Source organism: Prosopis cineraria, unplaced genomic scaffold (assembly GCF_029017545.1).
Source record: "Prosopis cineraria cultivar Desert tree isolate PC_DT_omini unplaced genomic scaffold, ASM2901754v1 PC10, whole genome shotgun sequence".
Classification (NCBI taxonomy): Eukaryota; Viridiplantae; Streptophyta; class Magnoliopsida; order Fabales; family Fabaceae; genus Prosopis; species Prosopis cineraria.
In genome coordinates, this window is record NW_026555341.1 from 36,242,061 (window position 1) to 36,267,031 (window position 24,971).

General features: G+C 32.8%; 2 protein-coding genes across 3 annotated transcripts; one reads left to right on the top strand and one right to left on the bottom strand.

The window, feature by feature from the left end:
• The first annotated feature begins 2,454 nt into the window (after positions 1-2,454).
• On the top strand, positions 2,455-4,688 carry LOC129323129 (uncharacterized protein At1g66480-like). 2 transcript variants are annotated; one of them, XM_054969703.1, is made up of 2 exons: positions 2,455-3,088; positions 4,015-4,688. In XM_054969703.1, exons 1-2 carry the CDS (start codon positions 2,540-2,542, stop codon positions 4,072-4,074), a joined length of 609 nt encoding a protein of 202 aa, XP_054825678.1. In that variant the 5' UTR covers positions 2,455-2,539; the 3' UTR covers positions 4,075-4,688. The 2 variants fall into 2 exon arrangements, with proteins under 2 accessions (XP_054825678.1, XP_054825676.1); XM_054969701.1 differs by having other exon boundaries at positions 2,468-3,097.
• A 2,249-nt stretch (positions 4,689-6,937) lies between these two features.
• Positions 6,938-15,216, bottom strand: LOC129322130 (putative 1-phosphatidylinositol-3-phosphate 5-kinase FAB1C). The gene is given in 18 exon segments (XM_054968205.1): positions 6,938-7,403; positions 8,020-8,241; positions 8,243-8,278; positions 8,400-9,911; positions 10,085-10,252; positions 10,379-10,404; positions 10,407-10,501; positions 10,604-10,880; positions 10,883-10,934; positions 11,074-11,316; positions 11,319-11,731; positions 11,734-11,836; positions 12,058-12,092; positions 12,095-12,262; positions 12,265-12,400; positions 12,474-12,627; positions 12,733-13,527; positions 13,766-15,216. Coding segments are annotated over 18 exon segments (5,226 nt in total). The 5' UTR covers positions 14,293-15,216; the 3' UTR covers positions 6,938-7,139.
• Positions 15,217-24,971: the final 9,755 nt, after the last annotated feature.

Genomic DNA, 24,971 nt, shown 5'->3' on the forward strand with positions numbered 1-24,971 from the left:
TCATAAACTTATTTATATAGTAATTTTTAAATTTTAAATATTTAAGTTGAAAAAAATAATATTTCACATATGTATGAATAAAAATTTAATAAATTAGAGAAATTCTTAGAAAAAAATTAGGAATTTAATATAAAGAGAGATGAATATATTTTATATTTATTTTGTTAATTTTAATATAATTTATGTTTATTAATTTTAATATTTTGTAAAATTTTTATGAAAGTGAAATATAACCATAATATTCTTTAAAATTGAAGGAGAGAGAATACATTAAATTATAAGGGTAGAGTAATAATTTTAATTTTTTTTGCATATTTTAATTAATATAATAAGGTAGTTTAGAGTACTAAACTAAATATTCCTAACTGCATTAAAAAATAGACCAAAGTGTAGGTTTTGAAAATAAAGAGGAGATCTCTGTAATTTTGACAAACTTGAAGGAAGGTCATTGTATTTTACTCTTATAAATAATATGATGGAAGCAGAATTTTCAATTCAATTATTATCATTTAATAATATATTAATTATCATTGAAGTAATGATATATGTGTCGGAATTTTCGTTGTACTATTTAAGATGAGGGAATTTTAAGCATTAATGGATTAAGTATTGGATGAAGCAAATTTTGCTGTGCAGCGAACGAGAAGTTAATTTCAACTTTCAAGTGCATTGTAATATTAAAATTTCCTACAAGAATAATATTCAAAATATTAGTACCTTTTTTTTTTTTAACCACCCAAAACATTAGTATCTTATCAGTATGAGACAAAGGAATTCCATATTTTAATAATTCTGACGTTGTTAAGATGTCATCCCGTTTACATGCTAAGCGCAAATGAAGACATGACATACCGCGCAAAAATTCATATTTTAATAGTTCAAGCGTTGTTATTTATCATTAAAAGAATTTTGTTGTTAAAAAAGTTTCCACATATGAAACATACGCTACACTTTTGCATAAGCAAAAATAAAAATAAAAATAAAATATCATATATATATATATATATATATAATAAATACATTATACATCTCAATTTTAATATAAAATAATTATGTATACTATAGTTTTCGTTCTAGATACCAAACAAGACCGAGTTCCTTACCTAATGGCTCCTCATTACCAAAACAAAAACAAAAACAAAAACAAAAATAAAAACACAAAAAAACAAGACCTAGTTGAATAGTATACTTGGTCAAAAATAGGTATTATTATTTCTCATCTTTGTCGGTGGTTAAAAAAAGCAACGAACCCAATTAATTAGTATAGGAATAATCACAACCTCAAGATCACGTTGAGAGTAGCATGCTAGTGTACAGGAATAATCACAAGCTATATTTATAAGGTGCATATTTATCATCCAAATCAATCTTCATTAATTTCTTCATTCAAGACCACGTTTAGATTAGCATGCCAGTATACAGGAAATAATATATTATATTTTAAAAGGGCACCAATCACATGCAACAATTGAATGAATGAATTGAATATATATCCTGGAATTCTCCGCCGCGATTACCGTTATGAGAGTGACTCTCATGGTTGAAGAGATCAGAAAATGGTTGGCTTTTCTGGTTGGATGCTTCTGAAAAAACTCCTCTGCAACTGGGTCCTATCTTTGAACATCCCAACATCGTTGTTGAAAAAACCAAACACTCCCAAATTATATTTACTTGATCCTACCAATTGCCTCTGCTTTTTTGTTGTTTTGTGTTTTCTGTTTCTCCACTGTTTTCTCCAATTCTGCGTTGACTCTGCATCCCAACATATACACTTCAATAAGCTTTGAGATAAAAGAATTGCAAGTGTAACCATTACCTGCCACTTCCACAAACTACTATCTTCTCTTGGCTGTCTTGAATATATAATATATGAATGAAAAAATAATCTAACTTATCTAAAATAGTTGGCTGCATTAACTAGAGTTAAGTTAGATATAATAAAAACAACTAGTTATTTATTCTGTGATAAATTAAAGTTTAAAATTTTGTTGGGAGATATAATTATATTTAATATTTTATTGTGTATCTCAAACAAGATTATCATCCAATTGGATGACACATGTGCAATAACAACAACAATAAAAAGTTTTATTTTATCATGTAAGGTTGGTTATATGAATTGCACAATATCATTATACTCTATCAATAATCAAGCCTTTCGGTATGTTATCATTGAAAAAATCTCGTTTGACAATTTTTTTTAATGTTTTCTTCAATCTTCTTTTACCTTTTTTATAGGACTCAAATTTTTTCATTTCACTTTTTTTCACTAATGTTTCCTATGACTCTATTCTCTATACATGTCTAAACCACTTGTTTAGTTTTAATTAATCAACAACATGATGACAATCACTTACTAATTCATTCTTTGTCAACCATTTGTCTATTTTTCAAACTTTGCCTTCTTTGTTGACCAAAATTCACACCCTACCCCATGATCATCAACCACCCATAAAACAATCACCTCGTCATCTTCCTGTATTCCTCTCTCACACCCACCATCCCCCCTTAATCCTCCTTCAAGCTTGATACCCTAATAATGGGCAATACCTTAGGGGGCAAAAAAACAACCAAGGTCATGAAAATCGATGGAGAAACCTTCAAGCTCAAGACTCCATTGAAGGCTGGTGATGTCCTCAAGGACCATCCTGGTCTGGTTCTCATAGACTCCGAAGCAGTGAAGCATTATGGTATCAGAGCCAAGCCTTTGGAACCTCACAAAGATTTGTTACCCAAGAGACTGTACTTTCTGGTGGAGCTTCCCAAGGACAAACTGACGGTTCCGAGAAGGGTTCGTTCTGAGATCAAAATGAGCGCCAAAGATCGCCTCGAGAGCCTCATGCTGTCTAGAAGGTCTGCTTCTGATCTGTCCATTATAAAACAGAGTCATGTGAATGTGAATGATGGTTCAGAGAAGGACGTTAATGGCGGCGTCGGCGTGAGGTTGAAGATGAGGCTTCCTAAGTCTGAGGTTGAGAAGCTTGTGAGAGAAGCAAAAGATGAAGCTGAAGCTGCACAGAAGATTATGAGTTTGTGCATGGAGAAAACTAGTAGCAGCAGCAGCAAAGAAGCAGAGACAAGCATGAAGGCACGTGAGGTATGTTTGTTAAAGAAGATGCATATAATGTTTTTCATTCTATATCTGATTCTATCTTGTCTTCTTTCTTTTGATGGCTGTTTTGTTGTACCGTGTCTTTTTTGACTCTGAGAACATTTGAAAGTACAGTAAAAAGAACGAGGATAATAATCTGAAGTTAGATATATCCTCTGAAGCAAAAAGTGATGACAAATTTGAAGGATCTGAAATATAGTGTCTCCTAAAAGTTACATAAAGAAAGTTAATCTTCAGGCTCTTTCATTACCTAAACACTCACATTTCGGCTAAGTACAGATTTCGAGTTTTTCTAGATTCATGCATTAAATATATCAAAATAATATGTAAAATGTATAAGGATTGTGTTCACGTGAACTGAGAAGCCTTTATTGTTTTTTCTTGGTACATATCTTTCATAATACCCAAAATCAGGTGGTAAGTTGAGTCCGTGAGTGAATGATCATGATAAATCAAAAGTTTGTTTATATATATAAAATGGGACAAAGCTGACCTCTGAATCAAAAAGCAATTATTTAAGAGAGCGAAAAGGAAAAAAAACAGAGTTATCTTGAACATCCGTTGCTTTCAAAACAGAGGAACAACGAACAAGATGGACCTTCTAGAAGAATAAAAAAAAGATAGAATATTGAATTATAATTTTTTTTTTGTAAAATTTAAATTTTAAGTCTCTGATTTTTTTAAAGTTCATTCAAATTTTAAAGTTTTCCAATATAAAAGGGTTCAATTGATTTAAGGTCCTACTCTGCAATTTTTTCTTGTAATTTAATTACTTCTCACCTATAGTGGGTCTTTTGTTTGGGGAAAAAATATGAAAGTTCCTCAAGTGATCTACTACATCTCCACACATTAAGTTCCTTTTGATCGATTAGATTTTGTGGATTTATAAAATCTGTTTGCAGAGGAGAGTGAGTTTCATGCCCATCAGCAAAGGAGGCAGTGAAATAGCTGTGGCTTCTTGATGATATTTTATCTGAGTTCTCCATGAAGCCAAACACTCCACAACAAGGACTTCAGTCAAGGGGGTCGTCTCAAAAATCATATTTTAGTCTCTGATACATAGGTGAGTTTTAAAGTTGGTCCTTCATGATTAATTTCTTACTAGCTAGTCCCTCAATCATTGAACATCTTGCAACGTTGTTTCCTCATCATATTTACATCTGAAATTTGATGCGACAACCAAAATTAAGTCAGCGAAGTGTTAGGTTTTGTGTTGAACTTTGGATGAAAATGAAACAAAAAGTTAGAAACATTTCAATGATTGAGGGATTAACCTGAAAGAAATATTACATACGGAGCACCAAATTTAAAATCTATCTATTTATCGGGGTCCAATCTAAGAGTTTTGTCTTCTTGAATAAGAGTGATGCTGCGTTATATTAGGCTTGTAACTGGCTATAATTTAATAGCAATTTAGAATCTAAACTTTTGCATGGGGAAAAAGTTCCAGGACTAAGTCAATAATAGTTGCTTTTAATATATATGTATATATATGTAAAACCCTTGTTCAGCTACTGCAAAGAACAAAATTTTTTAGGAATTAATAGAATGCAATGTAGTATTAAGCTTCTCATTATGCTTTCTGTTCCTCCTTACCTAATCGTAATTCTATGCTTATCTGATTAGTGTTAAAAAGTTTCACACATACAGGTCATGGCAAGTTAAATATTTTGACAGACCTCTCTGTATGAAACAATTTTGACAATTATCCCAATGGATTTTTTAACCAAAATAAGTCATTCACATGTTATATTTTTATTGAATAATTTTCTTATAAATTCCTAATCTCCAATAGATTATTTTGTTTGCTCAAAAAAAAAAAATCCAATAGGTTACGTAAATTTATTATTATTGTTCTTGTTGTTATTGTTGTCAATATCTATTTATTTAATAAATCTATAGGAAGATACATTATGCACAAGCATAAACCATGATCCGTGTAGCTTATTATATAAGGTTTTGTTTAATTAAGGAGACACATGTATATATTCTCTCTTAAATCTTTTTTATAAGGTTTTATTAACTATCTTCATGATATTAAGAAAATTCGTTAAAGTAAGTTAAATGTAAAAAATTCTTACAACTTTTCAAAATTACCATTTGATTAATATTGTTTATTGATGCAAGAGAGGATTGAAAAACATGCAAGAACGAAAGAGATGAGTGTATAAATATAATAAAAGTTTCTTTAAATTTTAAAAGAATCTTGTATGAAGAATGGATATGTAGAATCTTATAGATAGAATAGAGAGAGCAATTATTACTTGCTATGAGTTGGTATTCATCACTGTCAGTTAAGAAAGAAATCAAATCCGTTTTTGAATCTAATAAGGGGTAGTTTAAGAAATATGGGTAAAGTGGAGTTGAAATTAGAAGCAAATCTTGAAGACAAAAGCACATGTCGTAGAAAAGGAAAAGACCTGTTGGAAAAACCAAAATTACCCTCATTTACACATGTGGGCAAATCCAAAAGCAGAAGTGCATAAAATGTGCTACTTTCCTTATTGGAGGATCAACGTCACAACACTCCAGCATCATCTTAGTCGAGCGTAGTCATATAGTCTATGAAATCAACAAAATTAAGAATAGGAAACATTATGCATAGATCTTATGAAACAAACTTATTTATAAATAAGTCTTACAAAATTTAAAAATCATAGCTATAACTTTCGAGACTTGAGTATAATTTAAAATTGAAATAAAAAATAATATTAATGCCTCTATTAAAATACATTATATCAATTAAATAATTAAGAATTACTTTATCAATAATTTATAACTATCTCTTTAAATTTTTACAATAATAACTTTGCGTGTTGCTAACAAAATTTAATACTAATTATTTACAACTGTTATATTAGTAATTTACAACTCACTTCAATATTTTACAATTGCAACTTGAATATTTTTAATGGAGACAATGTTGTCTTTGTATGCAAATTCAAATTGCAATCAAGTTCTAAGAAATTTAAATGTGAATTTTAAATTTTACAAGATTTATTTATAAATAAATATACTTCACGAGATCTATACATAATTTTTTCCTTAGGAATAATGAATGATAATTTTAGTTACGTATCAAAGTCTACCTCAATATTAAATTAATGTGATGTAATCTTTTCTTAGAACTTGGATTCCATGGACTATAACAACTTGTCCTTTGAAATTTACACCCGTAGTTTTTCTATTTTTTTTATCTTTGCAAAATTTTCCCTGGTCTTACAAAGATGCCTTGAATTATTTCATATTAATTAATTAGGTATAAAGAGATAATACAAATTCAATGCTACTAACTAAATTGACTAATTTTTTGTGAAGTAATTATTCTTTTAATTTTATTTATAAGTCATTTTAACATATTTAATTGAAATCAAGAACTCATTAACTCTATCTAAAAATTTATAAATTTTCAACTTTACTCCTATTAAATATATATATTTTAATAACATATACTTTCTTTCACCAACATTTAATGGAGGGTAAAAAAAAAAGTCATGATAAAAAATAATGACATGGCTTACAAATAAAATTAAAAAAAATTCTCTTTAAAATAGGATGGATGGTGTATAAGAGATCCTATATACAGTACCAGAGATCCCCATAAATGAGGTATTAGTATATGGCCAAGGCATAAAATGCATTTATCAAATTACTAGAAGTCAATAAGATAATTTTTCTGGGACAACCATAATATATCCAATATTACTGATTAATTTGAAGGACTTATATGTAAATATGTTCCTTCAATGGTACCTATATACAATTTTCTCTAAAACTTTAACATCTAAGACTGTGAATTAGGAGTGTGGCTTGAGAAGCAGACAGTAAGAAAAATGCACAATTATCCTGAGCAATCTTGGTTCCAAGTTCTGGTCAAGGCTATTATTTCCCCCATCATACACAAATCAAAAGTCTGGATTTATCACTCTTCAAGTTTCCCCATGCACGTATGTACAATTATCCTCACCCAACACTGAGATTCTTATTGAAGAATCAATACACAGCTCAGAAAAAGAATTATAATACATTAGCCAGAGGAGGATGACCCCTGATGAGGGAGAGTGAGAAAGTAGGTAGTCATGGCCTTCCTGAATCTCTTCTTGTAGAGTTTAGGAGAAACAATTGTGGGAGAAGCATCCTTAGGACCACCAAGTATCCCAGTGGCCTTAACCCATGTCTCCAAATGCTTGTCCCATGTGTACTGCCTCATGAAGTCTATTATCCCCAACACCAGCTCCTTCCTCTCGTTATCCACCCCTACCAGCAACGAGTAATCCATCACATCCACTGACTGCTCAATCACGCGACAATGTCAGTAACATCCTCAACCAACATCTAGGAGTAGCTTTTATTTACAAGTCACTTCCAACATATTTTACTAGAACTGAAAAAACTTTAAAACTTATTAACTATGTCTAAAAATTTAATAAATTTCTAGCTTTGCTTTTATTAAATATAAATGCTTTAATAATAATGCACTTTCTCTTACCAACATTTAATAAAGGATAAAAAAGAAAAATTGTGATAAAAAATTCATGACATGACTTATAAAATAGAACCAAAAAAGTTATTCTCTCTCCACCTTATAAATAAAACCAAAGGGAGTACCTTCCCTTCCCCAAGTAGGTTGACAGCAAAATTGTCAAGCTCTCAATATCCCATTTCCTGATACCTCTAAAGAGTAATGTTAGGCTTGATATGAACCACGAGGATGGGCACAAGATAAGGAACAAACTTTCAGAAACTACATACAACGAGAAACCATTATATGCTTGTGCAATTTATCATGCTCTCGTCTACTGCATAAGAACCTTCAGATTCTAGAAAATTTCAGGCTCACGAACTAAAAATTAAGTAACGAACTTGAAAGAATTTAGAGCTGGTTTGGAAACCAAAATGAAGCTTACCGCCAAAAAGGCTGTGTCATTCCATACAGCTCTCTCAAGACGTCTCTTTGCCCTGCTCCCAAGAAATATGGGCTTTGTCCTCAATGCTTCTAACAAATTCATGTCTAACATTGTCCCAGTTGTTTCTGTATTGTACCTTGATCTTTTTGAGCCCTTAAGATCATATACTTTAGATATATTTCTCTTATAGAAGATATTCTCCATTACCATCAGATCTATTTTTCGTTTCCTTCCCACCTTTTGGGTATTTGACAGTGACCTGCCATTACACATGTAACAGTTACATCAATATCACAATGTAGAGCTGTTGGCCAAAAAAAAAAATTAACAATATTGAGCTTCATGATGCAGGCAGACACAACCCTAGAATGAAAGCTCACCTGATAGATACCAAGAATTTTAGCAAGGCAAGTTGGGCTTCCTGAACTAAGGGAATCCATCAGGTACGTAAAGTACTGAGGTGCAAATTTTTCAAAGGAATCGAGTTCTGTCTTTATGACTTGTTTAATTATAAACCTATCATCCAAAGACTTGGCAAAATATACATTACTTTTTCCTCCTTGTGCACTCCATCTATGGCAGCGGCTCAAGGAACGTATAAAATCAACTTCATTAGGGAAGCACATTTTTCTAAGTAAATCAAACTGCTTTGCATAATAACAAGTGACAGAAAAGCTCACTTTTCCTCCAGCGCCCAAAGAATCATCACCAAAAGAAATTCTCAAGTGTAAAGATTTTTTGGAGTCCATTAGAAGAGAGGCAATAGATGATGGAGCATCTTCTGACCCATATCCACCATGATGGATATACTCAAAGTCTGAAGAACCAACAGACTGCTGGGCTGAAAAGGAAGCAGCTGAATATTGTCTGTTTCTTTCATGCATAATCAAGCTTCCACAATGTAGATCCAACTTATGTGCAACCCCATCTTCGTATTCCCTAGAACTAAGGGCATAAGATATTATGCTAGAGTAATCATCATCATAAACAGCAATAACTCTATCACCATGATGTGTTTGGGGAAGCAGCAACCGCACACCTTCAGCCACATGACATGCAGAGGAGATGAATAGTGGTCTGGAGCTCAGCATCAGATTTAGCTTCTGCACCTCCCATGGTGACATTTGAAAGTGAGTCTGCAATGGATTAGAAACAGGATCTCTAACCATATCCCTGTAATCACCAGAAGCATGAAAAGATCTAAGTGTTGACAACCGTAATGAGAGGGGTAAGGCTCGCCGACTTCTTTCTTGAACTCTTAATGCTGAACCAAAAGAATGAACTCTCACTGGCTGGATCAACCTTCTAAAAGGGGGCTTCTCATTTAATTCAGACTGACTGGTACTTCCAGCTTGTAGACTACCATCTACTTGAAATGCATGAAGAGGTCCAACTTTTGAAGGAGACTGATCAGTTCCAGTCCAGGCAGAACCTATTTTCTCAGAAAGATTAGATTCCTGAGAGGGGAGACAATCAGAAGATGTTTTATTGACAACAAAGTCAATATCTGAAAGCAAGCGTTCTCTGTCTGTATGAGATGTACAAGCTTCAGAACCTGGATCACGATGCTCATCCATCTGTCTAAGAATACAACTTTCAGGATATTCCGTTAAATTGGATGGCTGAAGGCTACACTGCTCAGGCCCATGGTCAAAATTGGGATCCTTGTGACATAAGTCAACTCTTAAATCTCTAAAGTCTGCCGAAGATTCATTTCCTTGTTTGAACTTGGAACTAGAAATCTTTTTTATTAAAGAGTCCAAAGAGTAAAGCTGATGATCCCAAACATGTGAACCAATCAGAAGGTTACGTCTTAAGCGATTTAATTCCAGAATGTCTAAAGCCATCTTCCTTGGTTGTGAGGTTTCTGCAGTTGCTGATGCTAGCAGACTCTATATACACAAATGAACACACTCAGAGAAAAGAAAAGGAGGAAAAAGGAACATAAGAAATAAATATAAACACGTAAGAGTAATACCACTTCCACATATGGGGCTATGTACGCTAACATAACAATTATACATGGAAATTGGATGTAGTTTTTAGGCTTTTTTAGTGTGCTCACATGATATTCACTTCTTTCCTCTCTAATTATATCTTTGAGCTCCGCTATGTTGTTATGAATGTCACAGGTATCAGACAGCTCATACCCAGCACCAAAAGATACACGCTTCTCCATGCATTCAAGCAAATCTGATATTTCCCCGTACAATGTTTCCATTTTGCCCAAAAGCTGTGAAAGAAAGGAGCAAGTTAAAATTTAAACGTCAACAAGATTAAATAAAAAATAAAACCTACAACCTAATGTCACTTTAAACAAGTATTAAATAAAATATGAGCAACAGTTTCTCTAGAGCACCTCTCTTGCCTCCTTTCTTATCCACCCTCCTGATTATGGCTAAATTCCAACACGGATGGGGGCAGATGTACTGAGAGAATATAAATAGGGGAATACTGGAAGAAAGCAACCATGCTTCCAAAACTGTAATAAATCAATATGTTTATCAAATTTCAATGTCATTGATTAACTAAATTAACACACGAAAGCATAATCAATTATGGATTCCCTGTCTGAAAGCCATACCCATAAAAACGGAGGCAATGCCTCTGCAGAGAATGACCACAGATTGCAACTCGATTTGCAGTTGCATTGTTTGAGAGGCTAAGTTCCAAGAACTTTCCAAAAGACAAGCCCCAGGCAGCATCTGACATAACCACTCTTCGAGTTGCTGGTGGAACTCCATTTATATGAGGACATTTAAGGCATCGATGCCACATCCAAATCTTGCCATCTCTTTCCCCTGGTAATTTTGCCAACGGAAGGTGCTTAACCTTGATTGTAAGATTTCCTTCCTGGTGCATAAACACAGAACGTGGGCCTCCATAGGCTCTTTACAAGACTGACAGTGAGATGTCTGAGGAGAAAAGAAAAGTCATTTCACTCCAAATTGACAGTTGGTACCAAGTACCAAACACAGCAAGTGACTACCCAAATACAAAGCAAAAACAAGAACTTGTGTGATAAATATAGACCAAACAAGCCATATAAGTTACCTGACTGAAAAGATTCTCATGAAGATATCTTCCAAGAGGCGTGTCATCAGAACCATAAAACTTTATCCGAAGCAGCTTTGTGTGCTCACATACCATTCCCTTGGACACACAGTGGCTAGAAAAGTACACCAATATGCTCTGATTACCATCAGCGGCAGAAAAGTATTTACCAGAGAGTTCATTTCCATATTTCTCACCATTTTCATCTTTAGACAATTGACTAATTTCACCTTGCTGCCTCACCCCTTGAACATGCTTTTCTGCATATCTGGTTGCCAATAGTCTCTCCAACAAGGAGGCATAGGATCTCCCTCTGATTCATTGCTCTGATTCAAATAACATGATTCTATAGTCAAATTATCTATTAAGTCATCATGGCATGCATTAGAGAGTACCTTCCCAACACTATAACCCATCATCCTTGCATTAGAAGGAGATTTAAGTTCACTAAGATGCTCTAATTCTGATCCCAATCCTTCAATCTTTGATTGAAGAACCATTAATTCTTTCACCCTATCCATATCATCAGCCTCTGACTGGCACATAGTGGCACTATCAGCGTTAGAAAATATAGATATGTCATTGTCAGCAGAAATCCCCTCTGTAAAGGCTATGGAGTGTCTTGATCTCCTTTTAGGAAGGGTGGCACCCTCATCACAAGGAATGATGTCTCAAGAGATAAATGATAAGCTGCAAAAACTGCATATTTAACCACATGCTTGATTTTCTTTAGTTCTGCACGGCATGCACCCTTCAGTAGGACCTACAATAATAACCAAAATCAAACAAAGGAACCAATTTCACAAATCAATAATCTGCCATCACATCATACCAACGTGTAGCTTACTGTAAAAAAAAAAGAGATGCATGTAAGAGAATGTTATGCTTTTCATTCAAAAACAAAAAGGAGAATGCATTGCCTTTGTTCCTGAATAGTGAATTAATGATTTTAAAAACTAATAATGCAAAGCACAGTGAAGTTACCGTACAGCCCAAACGCCTTGGACAACCTTCAAAAACATAAAGGTTTTGGATGGCTTTTTGTTGAACTGATTGGCAGTCTCATGATCTTCTACCATTCTGTTCAATCTGAATAGTTCACAGTGCCCCAATCGTGCTGTTGATAAATAATCTATTGATGGAGTGATAAGAGCACCAGTGCAGCAGGCTATACGCTCCAGCAATGACTCTTAACATTCAACACCAGTGAAATTTCGTTTGCCAGCAGATATTCCTGGGCACATGAAGCTACAGTTTTTTCTACCAGCAAAACGTTCGGCCGAAGAGCCTCAATTTTTGAAATCATCATCTTAATATGATCATTTTCCTGCCAGCATTTAAAAATTAAAATTATATTTATACAAGAAACTTAACTTTACAAGAGGGCACAAAAAAGTCACCTGCTGCAACAAAGTATTAAAAGAAGCCAGTTGACTTGGAGCCTTCTGATATTCCAGTGCTCCTGCTAAAAGAAGTATTCTAGGCTTTTTATATTGTGAAGTCATGCGCTTATGCTTTATACTTTTTGTACAAACTAATCCTTTAATGAAGGTGCTGCAAACCAAAATCAGAAAAATCTTAATGGTTAATTGCAGAAAATTCCAAGGAAAATAGCATAAATCTATACAATATGCAGGAAGCATTTGAATCACAGCATACCTGTCACTTGGACTTCCAGATGCTAAACATTTAACCTTTACATAATCACCAGGATCCATACTGCCTCCTTTGCTGGTATCTGGTCTTACAAAGTTGGCAGCCTGCCATGCTATTGTTACAACAATGTCAAGCCAGTCATTGGAACAACTTTCCTTACTAACTTTAATACCCTCTCCTTGTAAAAGCTGTGAAACTAGAGCTCTAAAATGTCCCTGTATAACAGCTTTTAAAGGTTCTTTATTTTCTATGTTATGTTTCTCCTTTGATGGAAACACAGTAGACAGACTACTACTGGATGTGAACAAGGCACTTGAATCACCGATATCATCATCTTCATCATCAAATGCAAAAATACTTTCTTCTGTATCATCATATTCATCATCAGGCAAAGGAGGAAACCAGATAGTGTCATTGTTTTGAAAATCCAATGGCCTCTGAGAATTCTCATTCTGGCTCCAGAAAAATGACAAGTCATCAGAAAAATAATCAGTATTATATGAATCTGCAGTCCCTTGTTCAGGCTTACTTAAAACAGCCATAGTTTGTTCACCAAAGGGACCATTGTACTGAGAAATGGGGCTTCTTTCTTGCCCCCACTGTACAGGAAGCCCAACTCTACTGGAAGCAAAATCAATCCTAGAGGGGCTTTCAACAGAATCTGACCCCCTACACTTATAGTTGCAAGTTACATGGCTAGCTCTAGCACTAGAATGTGTATCAGTACCACTATGGCAATATGTACTTGACGGGCTATAAAGATGCTTCCCAGAATCAGCAATCCTTTTTCCATCATTCCTACATTGATACACATGGCTTCAGTAAAAATATTTGCAAAGTCAAGGATGAAACCAAACTCATTAAATTATGCATTTACGCCTTCAGAAATTGATTCACTAACAAATAATAAAATATATTGTTTCTTAATCCATGTATAGATGAGAAAACAAAATAATAATGCAAACCAGATTTTCCGAAGGAAATAACATTACATGCCACTGTGTCACTTCCTCTAATAAAAACCAGAATATAATACCTCCGTGAAGATGGAAGAGCAGTTGCTTGAGCAGGCGGAGAACCAGACAAGGCCATACACCTGCTGATCACGGCATCGGGAACATATGCATAATCTTGGGGTTGAAGATAGCTCTTACTTGACTCAATATTCAGTGGAGAACAGGTCCTTTCACTTTCAACACTGAAACATGGTGATGGTGGCTCAGGACTTTGTCTTGGACTCTCTTGGGTATCACTAAACTTCCCTTTAAAATCAGAACAAAATTTGCAAGAATTGATTGTCTTCCTAAACGCACAGTCCTCAGATTCAAGATTGCTAAGATCACAACCTTCAACACATTTCCCACATAACCAACGCCCACAACTTCTGCAGTTGTATTTGAGGAACATTTCATTGATGTTTCTTTGACAATTGCAACACATTTGACTGCTACTTTTAAGCATATCAAATTGGTCAGACAAACATTGCAGATCACTTGCTCGCCAAGAAACCCAAGATCTAACCTTTTCTACCAGATCTAGTAATGAACTATCAGGTATTCCCATAAGATACAATGGCCCCAACAGAGAATTTAGCCAGCACCTCAACAAGTATAGCAAAAATCTCCTCCTCCTCCTTACTCCAGTATACAACTTTACTTTCAGAAAGCCAAAAGAAACAAATATTTTTCCTCTGGTACTGGAATGCCGATTGCTAAGAAGTATTAAGATTAAAAAATATAAAATGAAGTGATAATTATTAAAACACAATCCGAGGAAGACAGGGGTCACAAACTTATGATCAGATTATGAATTCTCCTGTGTCTTTTTTCTTTACTCAACACTCATTTTCTTATTGATGATGACCAATACATCCCAAAAAAAAACACAGGAGCAGATCCTCCTGAAATAACACAATATCGAAGGAGTCAACAACTACAACGACGAAAATCTACCATCGACCCATCTACCACTATTTACACCAAAATCTTACCAAAAAAACACTACACACAAACAATTTTGAACATTTCAACAACGAAGAACTGTAATGAACTTAAACCAAGTAAGATCAAAACTTATAATCAAACGCTAATGACCCCCACCGACTAACCGATGCCTGAGTCATGAATAATGCATTCGGATACCAGTTTAACTAAGCAACACTTCTATGGCATAATCACAAAACAAAGAGAACCCTCAACCGAAGATGAACTTATCTCCGAAGCTTTAGCTTTCAAAGTTTAAGACTTTAATCCTCAAACCGACAAGAAGAAGAACAGGTTCACTGAAACAAGAGAAAAGGAAAGAATGGAAGATGAAGAGAGAGTTTAAATACTGGGAAGGATTAGAAGCAAAAGAAGAAAGAGAAGAAGTACGAAGGGTCCTTTTCTATCGGAATCGACTCGCATCTCCAACGAAAATACCATTTGCTTCATCTTTTCCGGTCGTCACCTCAGTATCCTTTTCTTTTCGTTGTCTTTCCTCTCAATGACCACAGTTCTTTCGCCACCTTATTGTTATTATATGATTAAATAATTCAATATAAATATAATAATACATTAAATATCGGTATTTTTATCTGACAAGTTAACTATAAGTGAATAAAATATCTTTAATCTTTCTGCTTAATTATCTCTTACCCAACGGGTCAAAATCAGTTCGGCCCAAACAAAAAAGGGGTCAATATCATGAGGCATGCTTAACTACGGTTTGAAAGCTACTCCTTCATAGCATACCGCTCCGTTGTTTTGTCAAAAATTTGGAAAACGTTATTTATAATTCATTTTACTACTTTATGTTTCATGAGTTGAATTGTTTAAAAATATTGTAAAGGATCTCAAAATGTGAGGAATATTGAAAAAACACATGGGCTTATATATCTACGTGTCTGTACTTGACAATTAAGGAAAAGGTTTGGTAGCTTTGGTTAGGTGCACGCGTGTTCAATGCCTCACATTCTCTGCTACGCAGCCATCACTTCAAAGTTCAAACTAGAGCAGTACTACGTAACACTAATTCGCATGACAAATTATTTATCAATAAAATAAAAATAATAAAATTTTCAGTTGCTTAAATGTATATCAATTATTAATTTGATCCCTCAAATTTCATTAAATTATCGTGTAAATTATATCAATGAGTTGGAATGTATATATTACTAAATAAAAATAAATTAGTTCTTTTTTTTCTTACGTTATATTTTATTCTTTTTGTTTAGCAAAAACAAAAAAAAGTGTCATGAGACGTGTTAAAGACGTGAGGTCTCAAAAAGATAAAAGAATCTAACATATAATCAAAAACGGAAGAACTCGAGCTTCCTTACAATAATTCACTTGGACGTGAGAATGCGAAGTGAATTAAGTTGAGTTGAGCTTGAGTTTTTAAATTTACAATTTGGGTGCAAGCACTTTTATTTTCTTAAAATTTCTAATTATGTTTTTCCTACCTACATAATTACATTTTTTTATTACTCTACATTACTACCCTCAATATTTCATTATTCATGTTAATATAGTTTAATAATGTTATCTCTCTTCTTTAAATAATAAGAACCAAATCAAAGACAAATTTAAGAAATCATATCAATAAAAATGAAATTTGAGGGACTAAATTGAAAATTGAAATAAACTCAAGAGAATAAAAATTTGATTATTGCAAAATAAAACATTTTAAAAAATATTAAATAAACAAAACATGAATGTTAGATTCAAATATAGGTAAAAAAAAAAGTAACTCTCCTGAAAAATTTTTTTACATTTACATAAATTTAAACTTGAGATATCATACTTAAACAGTTGGTTATAATTAAAAGTCACGCCTGTTGATATATTTATCAAATCTTATCACTATTTATAAGCCAATAAACTTATTGTGAAAAATATGAAATAATGATTTTATTTAGGATTGGCACTAATAATTTTGAGCCGTACAAGATATAAAAGGAATTAGTGATGGTAATTTGATGTTGAGATTGTGTACAGCGAGGGAAGAGGAAGCGTGTATGATTTGATTTCACTTGTGATCAAATTGCATGCAGGTTGGCATTATTTTATAAAGCATCAAGCTTCGTCATTCCCACACGCAAACAGTGCCATCATTATTCTCTGAAACTCAACTGACACTACCCCAACTCACTCTTCTATTATTTTATTCTCCCACAGATTGACATGTTTCTTCTCTTTTTATTATCCATTTTTGACTCTTCTTCCAAGTGGGACTTTATTATATACTATATATGTACTCGTGCTATCAAATACTGATTCCGCTCAAGTTATACATGTGGGCCCTTTTAATTATCATATATATATATATATAGGTTTAATTGATGCAATTTATTTAATTTAAAATATGAAAAGTGTAAAATGCCATAATCGAATTCTAAATAATCAACAACAATCCTGAACAACGTGTAAATACATACAACCGACTCTTCTAATTATTTTGGATTGTCATGATCTTTGTTTTCAATAACTATCTGTTTGATTTCTGATCAGATCAGTCTATCAATATTGCAGGTGACCATTAATTTAATTTAAGAGAGAACAAAAATGAAAGAAAAGCTAATGGGGAAAGGAGGAACATACCCACATGTTTTCTTATCACGCACCTTGATGTGATTATCATTGTTAAATTAGTTACTTTTCTTTCCTTTATAGTTTTTGTCCCATTTACCCAAATATATATAAAGAAGAAAAAATATTTTCTTTTTAATATATTATTCTCTTCTTTCTTTTTTTATATAACAAAATTAGGTAAGTTGAGTCTAAGCCTTATTAGAGCCATGCATGCTTTAGGTTAAAAAAGAACTTATAAAAATATTTACGAACTGCCTATCAAAAAAATTTAAATTGTACATGATCTAATTCTCATGGGATATGTTCTTTTCTTTCTATTTTCTCAAATTATTTTCTCACTTCCCATTTTTTCCCTTTCAAATAATGCATAAGCATTTCTATTTTCTTCTTGTGAATAACCGGTGCCAATCAATTGCACGCACACATACGTATATGTACATATATATTACGCACATACAAATATTATATACATACATCCAGGGGTGCAGCTAAAAAAATTTATTTAGAAGGGCCAAAATGATAAAGCATATATGATAATTGAAAGAAAATTAAATCTATATATATCACTACCATAATATAAATATTTCAATCTATATATTTATATTTAATTTTACACATATATATAACAAAATATATGTGTGTGTGTGTGCGCAATAAATATACCATATATAAAGACTACGAAAAACATTAAGAGGTTTCGTTCAACCTTCGATCAATATATTCTAACACTTTCTCAAATCATAGGAAAGGCCAAGAATTTTAGTGCTAGCAAAACTAATGAGTGACTTGTTCTTACCCATTGAACCTTCTTCATGGGATCTCTAATGACAAATGTTGGGTTGCTATCATTGTTAATTTCATACAAGTTTAAGTCTCATTCCCTTCGATGTTTCAATAATAAATTTCTTTCTCAGTGGCTTAGTTAATGGATTCCCCAAATTTAACTCTGATCTTACATAATCGATTGAGATAACACTATCTTTAAGCAGCTGCCTTATAATGTTATGTCTTAATTGAATATGCCTATTTTTGTCATTACAGATTTTATTTTTGGTCATTGCTATTGCAAATTGACTATCACAGTGCAAAGACACTGATGGTGTGGGTTTTTCACATATTAAAATACTAGCTAAGAAGTTTTTCAACCACTCAACCTCAGTTCCAGCTAGTTACATAGCAACAAACTTAGAATCCCTAGAGAATTTTATGTTGATTGTTTGTTTTGCAGACTTTTGAGTTACTGTACTACCACCAAGAGTGAATATATAACCACTAGTGGGCTTTATCTCTTCTGAATCTAAGATCTAGTTAGCATCACTATATCCCTCTACTAAAGTGAGAAATTCATTATAGAATATACCATAATTCATAATACCTCTCAAATATCTCAAGACTCTTACTAGAGCCTTCTAGTGTTTACTGTCTGGACAGTGGGTATATCTGCTCAATTTGCCTATAGTATAAGCTATATTAGGTCTAGTAAAATTCATCAAATGCAATAGACTCCTAATAATCTGTGCATACTTAGATTGAGTAATTGGGTCACCCTTGTGCATTTTTAATTGCACACTTAAATTATAAGGAGTACTCATAGGAGCATCTTCACGATGTCCAAACTTTTGAAAATTTTCTTAACATAATGTTCTTGAAAAAGTAAAATTTCATTCTCATTCCTTATGATTTTCACACCCAAGATTACTTTAACTTCACCCATATTTTTCATATCAAAGTTTGAAGAAAGAAAATTTTTGATTTCATTCACAACATACATGCTGGAGCCAAAGATTAGTATATAAATTTCATCCACATAAAAGCATATAATCACACAATTATTATTCACGAGTTTTGTATAAATGCATCTTTCTACTTCAATAGTAGAAAAACCACCATTTGTCAAAACTTAATCAAGTTTTTCGTGCCATTGTTTAGGTGCTTATTTTAAGCTATACAAAGATTTAACAAGTTTATAAACTTTATTTTCTTACTCAGGAACCACACATTCTTCAAGCTGTACCACATAAATCTCTTTTTCCAAATCACCATTCAAAAAAGTTGTTTAACATTCATTTGGTAAATATAAAGCTTGTAAATTGAAGCCAAAGTAATAAGAATTCTTATAGAAAAAATTCTAGTCACAAGAGAAAAGGAGTCAAAATAATCAATATTTTCTTTTTATGTAAAACCCTTAGCTATAAGCCTAGCTTTGTATTTATCAATTAAACCATTTTAAATTTTTTTTTTTAAAAATCCATTTACACCCAATAACCTTTGACCCTTGAGGCAAATCTGCCAAAATTCAAGTTTTATTTTTCCTTAGGGAATCAATTTCGATATCAATGGCTTATCTCTAAACCTAGCATTAAGAGAAAATATAGCTTCATAAAAATTCAATGGTTCATCTTGCTCCAGATGAGTATAAAATTCATCTCTAAAATCAATTTCTTTTTTTTTGCCTCTTACTTCTCCTTAAAACTAAATTCCCATTTGAATTTTGTTCAAAATTAGAATTTTCAACAGGTTTAGAGACATGCTCAATTTTTAAGGGAAAAATATATTTGAAAAATTTAGCATTTTTTGTCTCAACAATTGTATTTTGGTCTAGAATATCACTTTTTAAAACCAAAAACTGATAAGTAGCAGTTTGTTCAATATAACCAATAAACATAAATCGAAAGTTTTAGAACCAATTTTTCTCTTTTTAGAATCAGGTAACATAACTTTTGCAAGACATCCCCATACTTTCAAATATTTAAGATTGGGGGGGAATCTCTTCACAATTCATAAGGTGTTTTTCTTATTTTCCTGTGAGGTATTCTATTTTGTAAAAAAACAAGCAAACAAAATAGCTTCACCCTATAAACTATCAGGTGTAGAAGAACTCACAAGCAAAGCATTTATCATTTCCTTTGAGGTTCTATTCTTCCTTTTTGCAACAAACTTAGGGGCATATGGATGTGTCACTTCATGAATAATCCCCTCGTTTTCACAAAAATCATTCAATAAAATAAATTCTCCTTCTTTGTCTGACCTGACTCTCTTAATTATTTTATTTAATTGATTTTTAACCTTTTTCCTTATATAAAAAAATTTTTTCAAATGTCTCATCTTTATTTCTTAACAAATATACTTTAGTATATCTTGAAAAATTAATCTATAAAAGTAATGTAATATCTTTTACCACTTTTAGTCATGGTTTGTTTTAAATTACCCAAATCAATGTGAATCAAGGGTGAATTGGTAAAAATAAGCGAATAATAAATTAATGATATTTTTTGGATATTAATAAAGTTTTTGAACCTTTGAAAAGCTTGGGAAATAAGTTATAATGGTATACGGGTCAAGTGGGTTCAAGTGGGAGGCCATTTTGGCATATAGCACTTGTTGTGCCATATGCCATAGTGCATGACCAAACTCTGGCTTAAACTAGATGTGAAATGCATCTGATTTCAAAAGAGGGAAAGAAAGAAAATGAGAAGAGTGAAGGAGGAAGGACTTGTGACTGTTAATACTGATCTCCAATGCCATTTTAAAAGCTTTTGAAGTTTGATTATTGTTGGGTAAGCTTTCTATCTTCTTCCTTCCTCCCATATGTGAATTTTATATGCTTTTGGGGGTGTTTGAGGCTTGATTTCAATTTTCCTTAGGTTGTGACTGAGCTTATTGCCTTAGTTAAGATGTTAAGGAGTTAAATCAAACTTTTAAACATAGGTTTATGGATTGTGCAATAATTGGGAGTTTTTGGTTAGAGTTTAGATGAACCTTAAGTAGAATTTAGAAATTTAAGAGCAATATGAGTAGAATATTAGTGTTACTAGAGTGTTTGGATGCTAAATGAGATTAATGGAGTGTGTTAGGAGACTTAATAGTATTAAAGTAAGATTTTAGATAAAGTATATACCTAAAATTATGCTAAAAAGTGGGTTAATTAGTGTGTGAATCGATGAGTTAATATTTAATCTTGTAGATTAAATATTCATCGAGTATTTTTACGCTAGTGGACACATGTGGGGCTATTAATTAATCACGATAACCCTTTTAGTAATAACAGGGTTAAAGTAACCAAATTGTTTAAGCTATTTATTTGCGTATTTGGATGGTTATATGGTAATTATTAAAGCTAATAATCTTTTTTTTTTGTGTTGGTATAGTATTAATATAAAATGATTATGATTTAGAAACTTTATGTGAAATGGAATGGAAAATTATGTTTTGAACATTGTGGTTTTGAAGGCTAAATCCTATATTCAAGTATAAATATTTGTGAAATTCTATGATTTATGTGAAAATAATTATTATAATGAAAATTATATGTTATGATTATGCGTGGAATTGTTGAGCATATGTTTGGCATGATCATTGTGAAAGGGTAGGAGTTGACCCTAGTATGGTGTTAGGGACATTGTTTGAAAATCTATATAGTACACTGGCACCGTAAAGGCTCCAGTGTATAGGTATATATATTGTTTGAAAGTTCCAATACTATATAAGATAGATTAGGCTTCGACACCTTGGATATTCGTGGAAAGGGGGAATCTGTGGTCTATAGTGGGTGAAGGCACATTTAGCTTAGGCTACCTCCCATGATTGGTAAGCTTAAGCCATCCCAATCACATGGATTCACTTCTATCAAATTATCAACCCATAAATTTAGTTGGAAGATATAAGAAGGATATAAAGGTGGAGTGTTGATCATGTATATTTCCATTGAATAGCTATGTGTGTGTGTACTTGTTATGTATAAAATATATTTTAATGCTCCTTCACATGATCACTAATTGTTCTCACACACGAGTAGTTTGTTTAGATTATTTGGTTACTGAGTCTTCAACTCATCCTGTGGTTATATTTTTTAGCATTCAGGTGAAGGCTCTAATAGGGGTAATAGGAAGGAAGGTGCTGTTAAGTATTGAGGGATATGTAATTGTATAGCTCCTTCTCTTTTGGTTTTGTAACAAATAAATTATGCTTTTGCCAACTTAGGATCATAAAGCCATTTTGTTGTCACTTGCATAATTATATTATAAACTGTGGATATCTCAACCTGGAATGTCATAATTATAATGTAATGGTTGTGAGAGGTCGAGATACTCATGCAAGTATTAATTGTGTGTTGAATGGCTAGAAGAATTATTATTGTGAATTGTTTTAGCCCTTGGGTTTATGCTAAATTTGGGGCTTTGATGGCCAAATTTTGTGCGGAATGTTATTATTGTGATTTGACTATGCAATCAGGTTGTTTGTAGTCTATTTAAGTTGATTCAAGTGGTTCTAAAGTTATTAGCACTTGATATGTGAGTTTGGACATCTTGGTTGTTGTTTTGGAAGGAAAATAGATCATTTTGTGTTCGGATGTTCAACTTTTAATTGGTTTAATGTTTAGGTGTGAGACTAGTGCCAATAGCTAAGTAATTCAAAAAGCTATATGTAAACGCTTGAATTGCTCAAATTAGATGTCGAATGGTAAAATGGCACGCTTCAAAAGTTAGTTCCAAAGTGCTGTCATGACAGCATGTGTTGCAATGCATGACAGGCACACCACGGTGCAATACATAGAGAGGGATGTAGTCTTTCTATGCCATCTACCTCAGCGGGTGAGCCCTGTGTTGTGATAGATAGAGAAAAATCTAAAATTTTTCAAATTGTTTCATTTATGTTTCTTAAGCTTGTTATGGGTTTATATGCTTCTGTTATCTTGTGTAATTTTTCTTAAACTATAGTTTGAGCTCAAATAGATTTTCCAAAAGAGTTTTCTTGGGATCCCGATTTCTTAAACTTCTTCATAACCTGTGTTATGATAATCATATACAAGGAATTTAATTAATCTTGGTTATCATAATGGTGTTTCGTGTCTTGTGTTCTGTATGTTTGGTAATGTTAGAGATGACATTACATCTCAATAAGAATCCTAGCAATAAATTCATCTGGTAAGTTAATATTCTCAACACAAAGTTCCTCCAATAGCTTGTGAAACTCATTGATCTACTCCTCTACATATTTGTTCTCATTCATCTCCCATCTATAGTAGTTTTTTACAATAAACTTTTGCTTGCCTACATCCTCAGCAATATACTTTGTCACTAAAGACTCCATGGGCTCTCATATCTCAATGGCTTCCTTGTAAATATAGTAAACATCAAACAAATCATTAGATAAATTATTAATGATAGTGTGCCGACATACCTTATTCGCATGAGTCTAAGCATTCCTATGAGCTTGCTTAGCATCAACAAATGGCTCGACCTGACTAAGGGCAGAAGCTACACTATGAAGATCAGAAGATTCATTCCTACCAATGCTTGAAGTTTTTGCCATCAAACATTTCTATCTTTGAAATGTCTAGGAACGACTTCGAAAGAGGGACAGCCATTGCAACAGGGATGAATGCATCTCTATTAGAACCACTAGAAACATTCTCAAGGATGATGTTTTTGGCATTAGACGCCATAATAACTCTTAAGATTGTAGAGAACAGTGAGAAGAGTGTTAGCTTGAGTCGTGCCAAGGACACTGTCCTTAAGAGCTATTTCACCACATATTGTTAGTCGCACGACAGTTCCCCAGGATTAAACAAGCTCATCTTGAAAAATAAGGGCACAAAACTACAAAGAGCAATAGAAGAAAACACCTAGACAATACAAACAGAGCAGGAGGGAAGAAGAGGCTCAAAAATTCAAGAGCCGAGCACTGAGAACACTAGATACACAGATATATATAGGCTTAGCCCAGATAAACGTTGGATGGACATCAACACAGTGGATCAAGGAATAAAATGCCATAAAGCTTCAACTTCAAAACGGTAGAGGAATAAAGGTCTTGGTTACTGAATGTTGGCAAATAAATCCTGGTTAAAGAAAATTAATCTTGCTTAAGACCACCGTTTTTGAAGCTCTTAAAATTCAAAATTCAAAAGGCCAAAAACTCAAGATTTTAGATAAACAAAATAAAATAAATTAAGAAATTATTTTTACAAAATAATTCTTGTCAAAAAAAATCCAATGCCTCTTGAACTTGGGATAATTTGTTTATCTGAAATATAAAGAAAATTCAGATTTAGTAGAAACAATTCACCACAAATATGTATAAGAACCATTGCTCATTCTTAACGTAAGCATCATACTTGCTTTCCAATTCATGAAAAGCATTACAATGAGAAGCAGATAAAGTAATAATAACAATAGTCATAATCCTGAGTTGTCTTCACCAACTAATTACAAAAGAATAAGAGCTTAGTTCACCAAATTAAATGGATAATTAACGAGCATAATTGGTACGTTTTGGCATCACCCATTGACTAAACGAGCAAGGCCAAGAAAATCAAATGGCCACCGCTTTGAGTTGAGTGCGTGAATGTCTTACATGTCACTTTGCAATGGTCGGCTAGACCTATCCTTGATTTCTGATGGTACGTTGCTTTCACAAAGGTTTCTCAATATTTAATAATCAATCGGTATCAATAAATTGATCTAATTAATAAAAAAACACCAATCCTATCTGGTTTTAATAAATTTGATTTTATTAATAGGTAATCTAAAAATAATTATGTGAAGGTTTTTAAATTGTGAAAAAGTTTGTTTTGACCCTGATAAATTGATGAGATTTAACTTTCTTAAACTTTTATTCACGATTTTTTAAAAAAAGTTAGTGGGTAAATATCATAATCATGTATATACA

What these genes read in the sequence shown, in the direction of transcription:
- LOC129323129 (XM_054969701.1), top strand. Translation starts at nt 2,540, where the DNA reads ATGGGCAATACCTTAGGGGGCAAAAAAACAACCAAGGTCATGAAAATC. An exon ending in CAAGCATGAAGGCACGTGAG is followed by an intron (nt 3,098 to 4,014) that starts GTATGTTTGTTA and finishes ATCTGTTTGCAG; the next exon opens with AGGAGAGTGAGTTTCATGCC.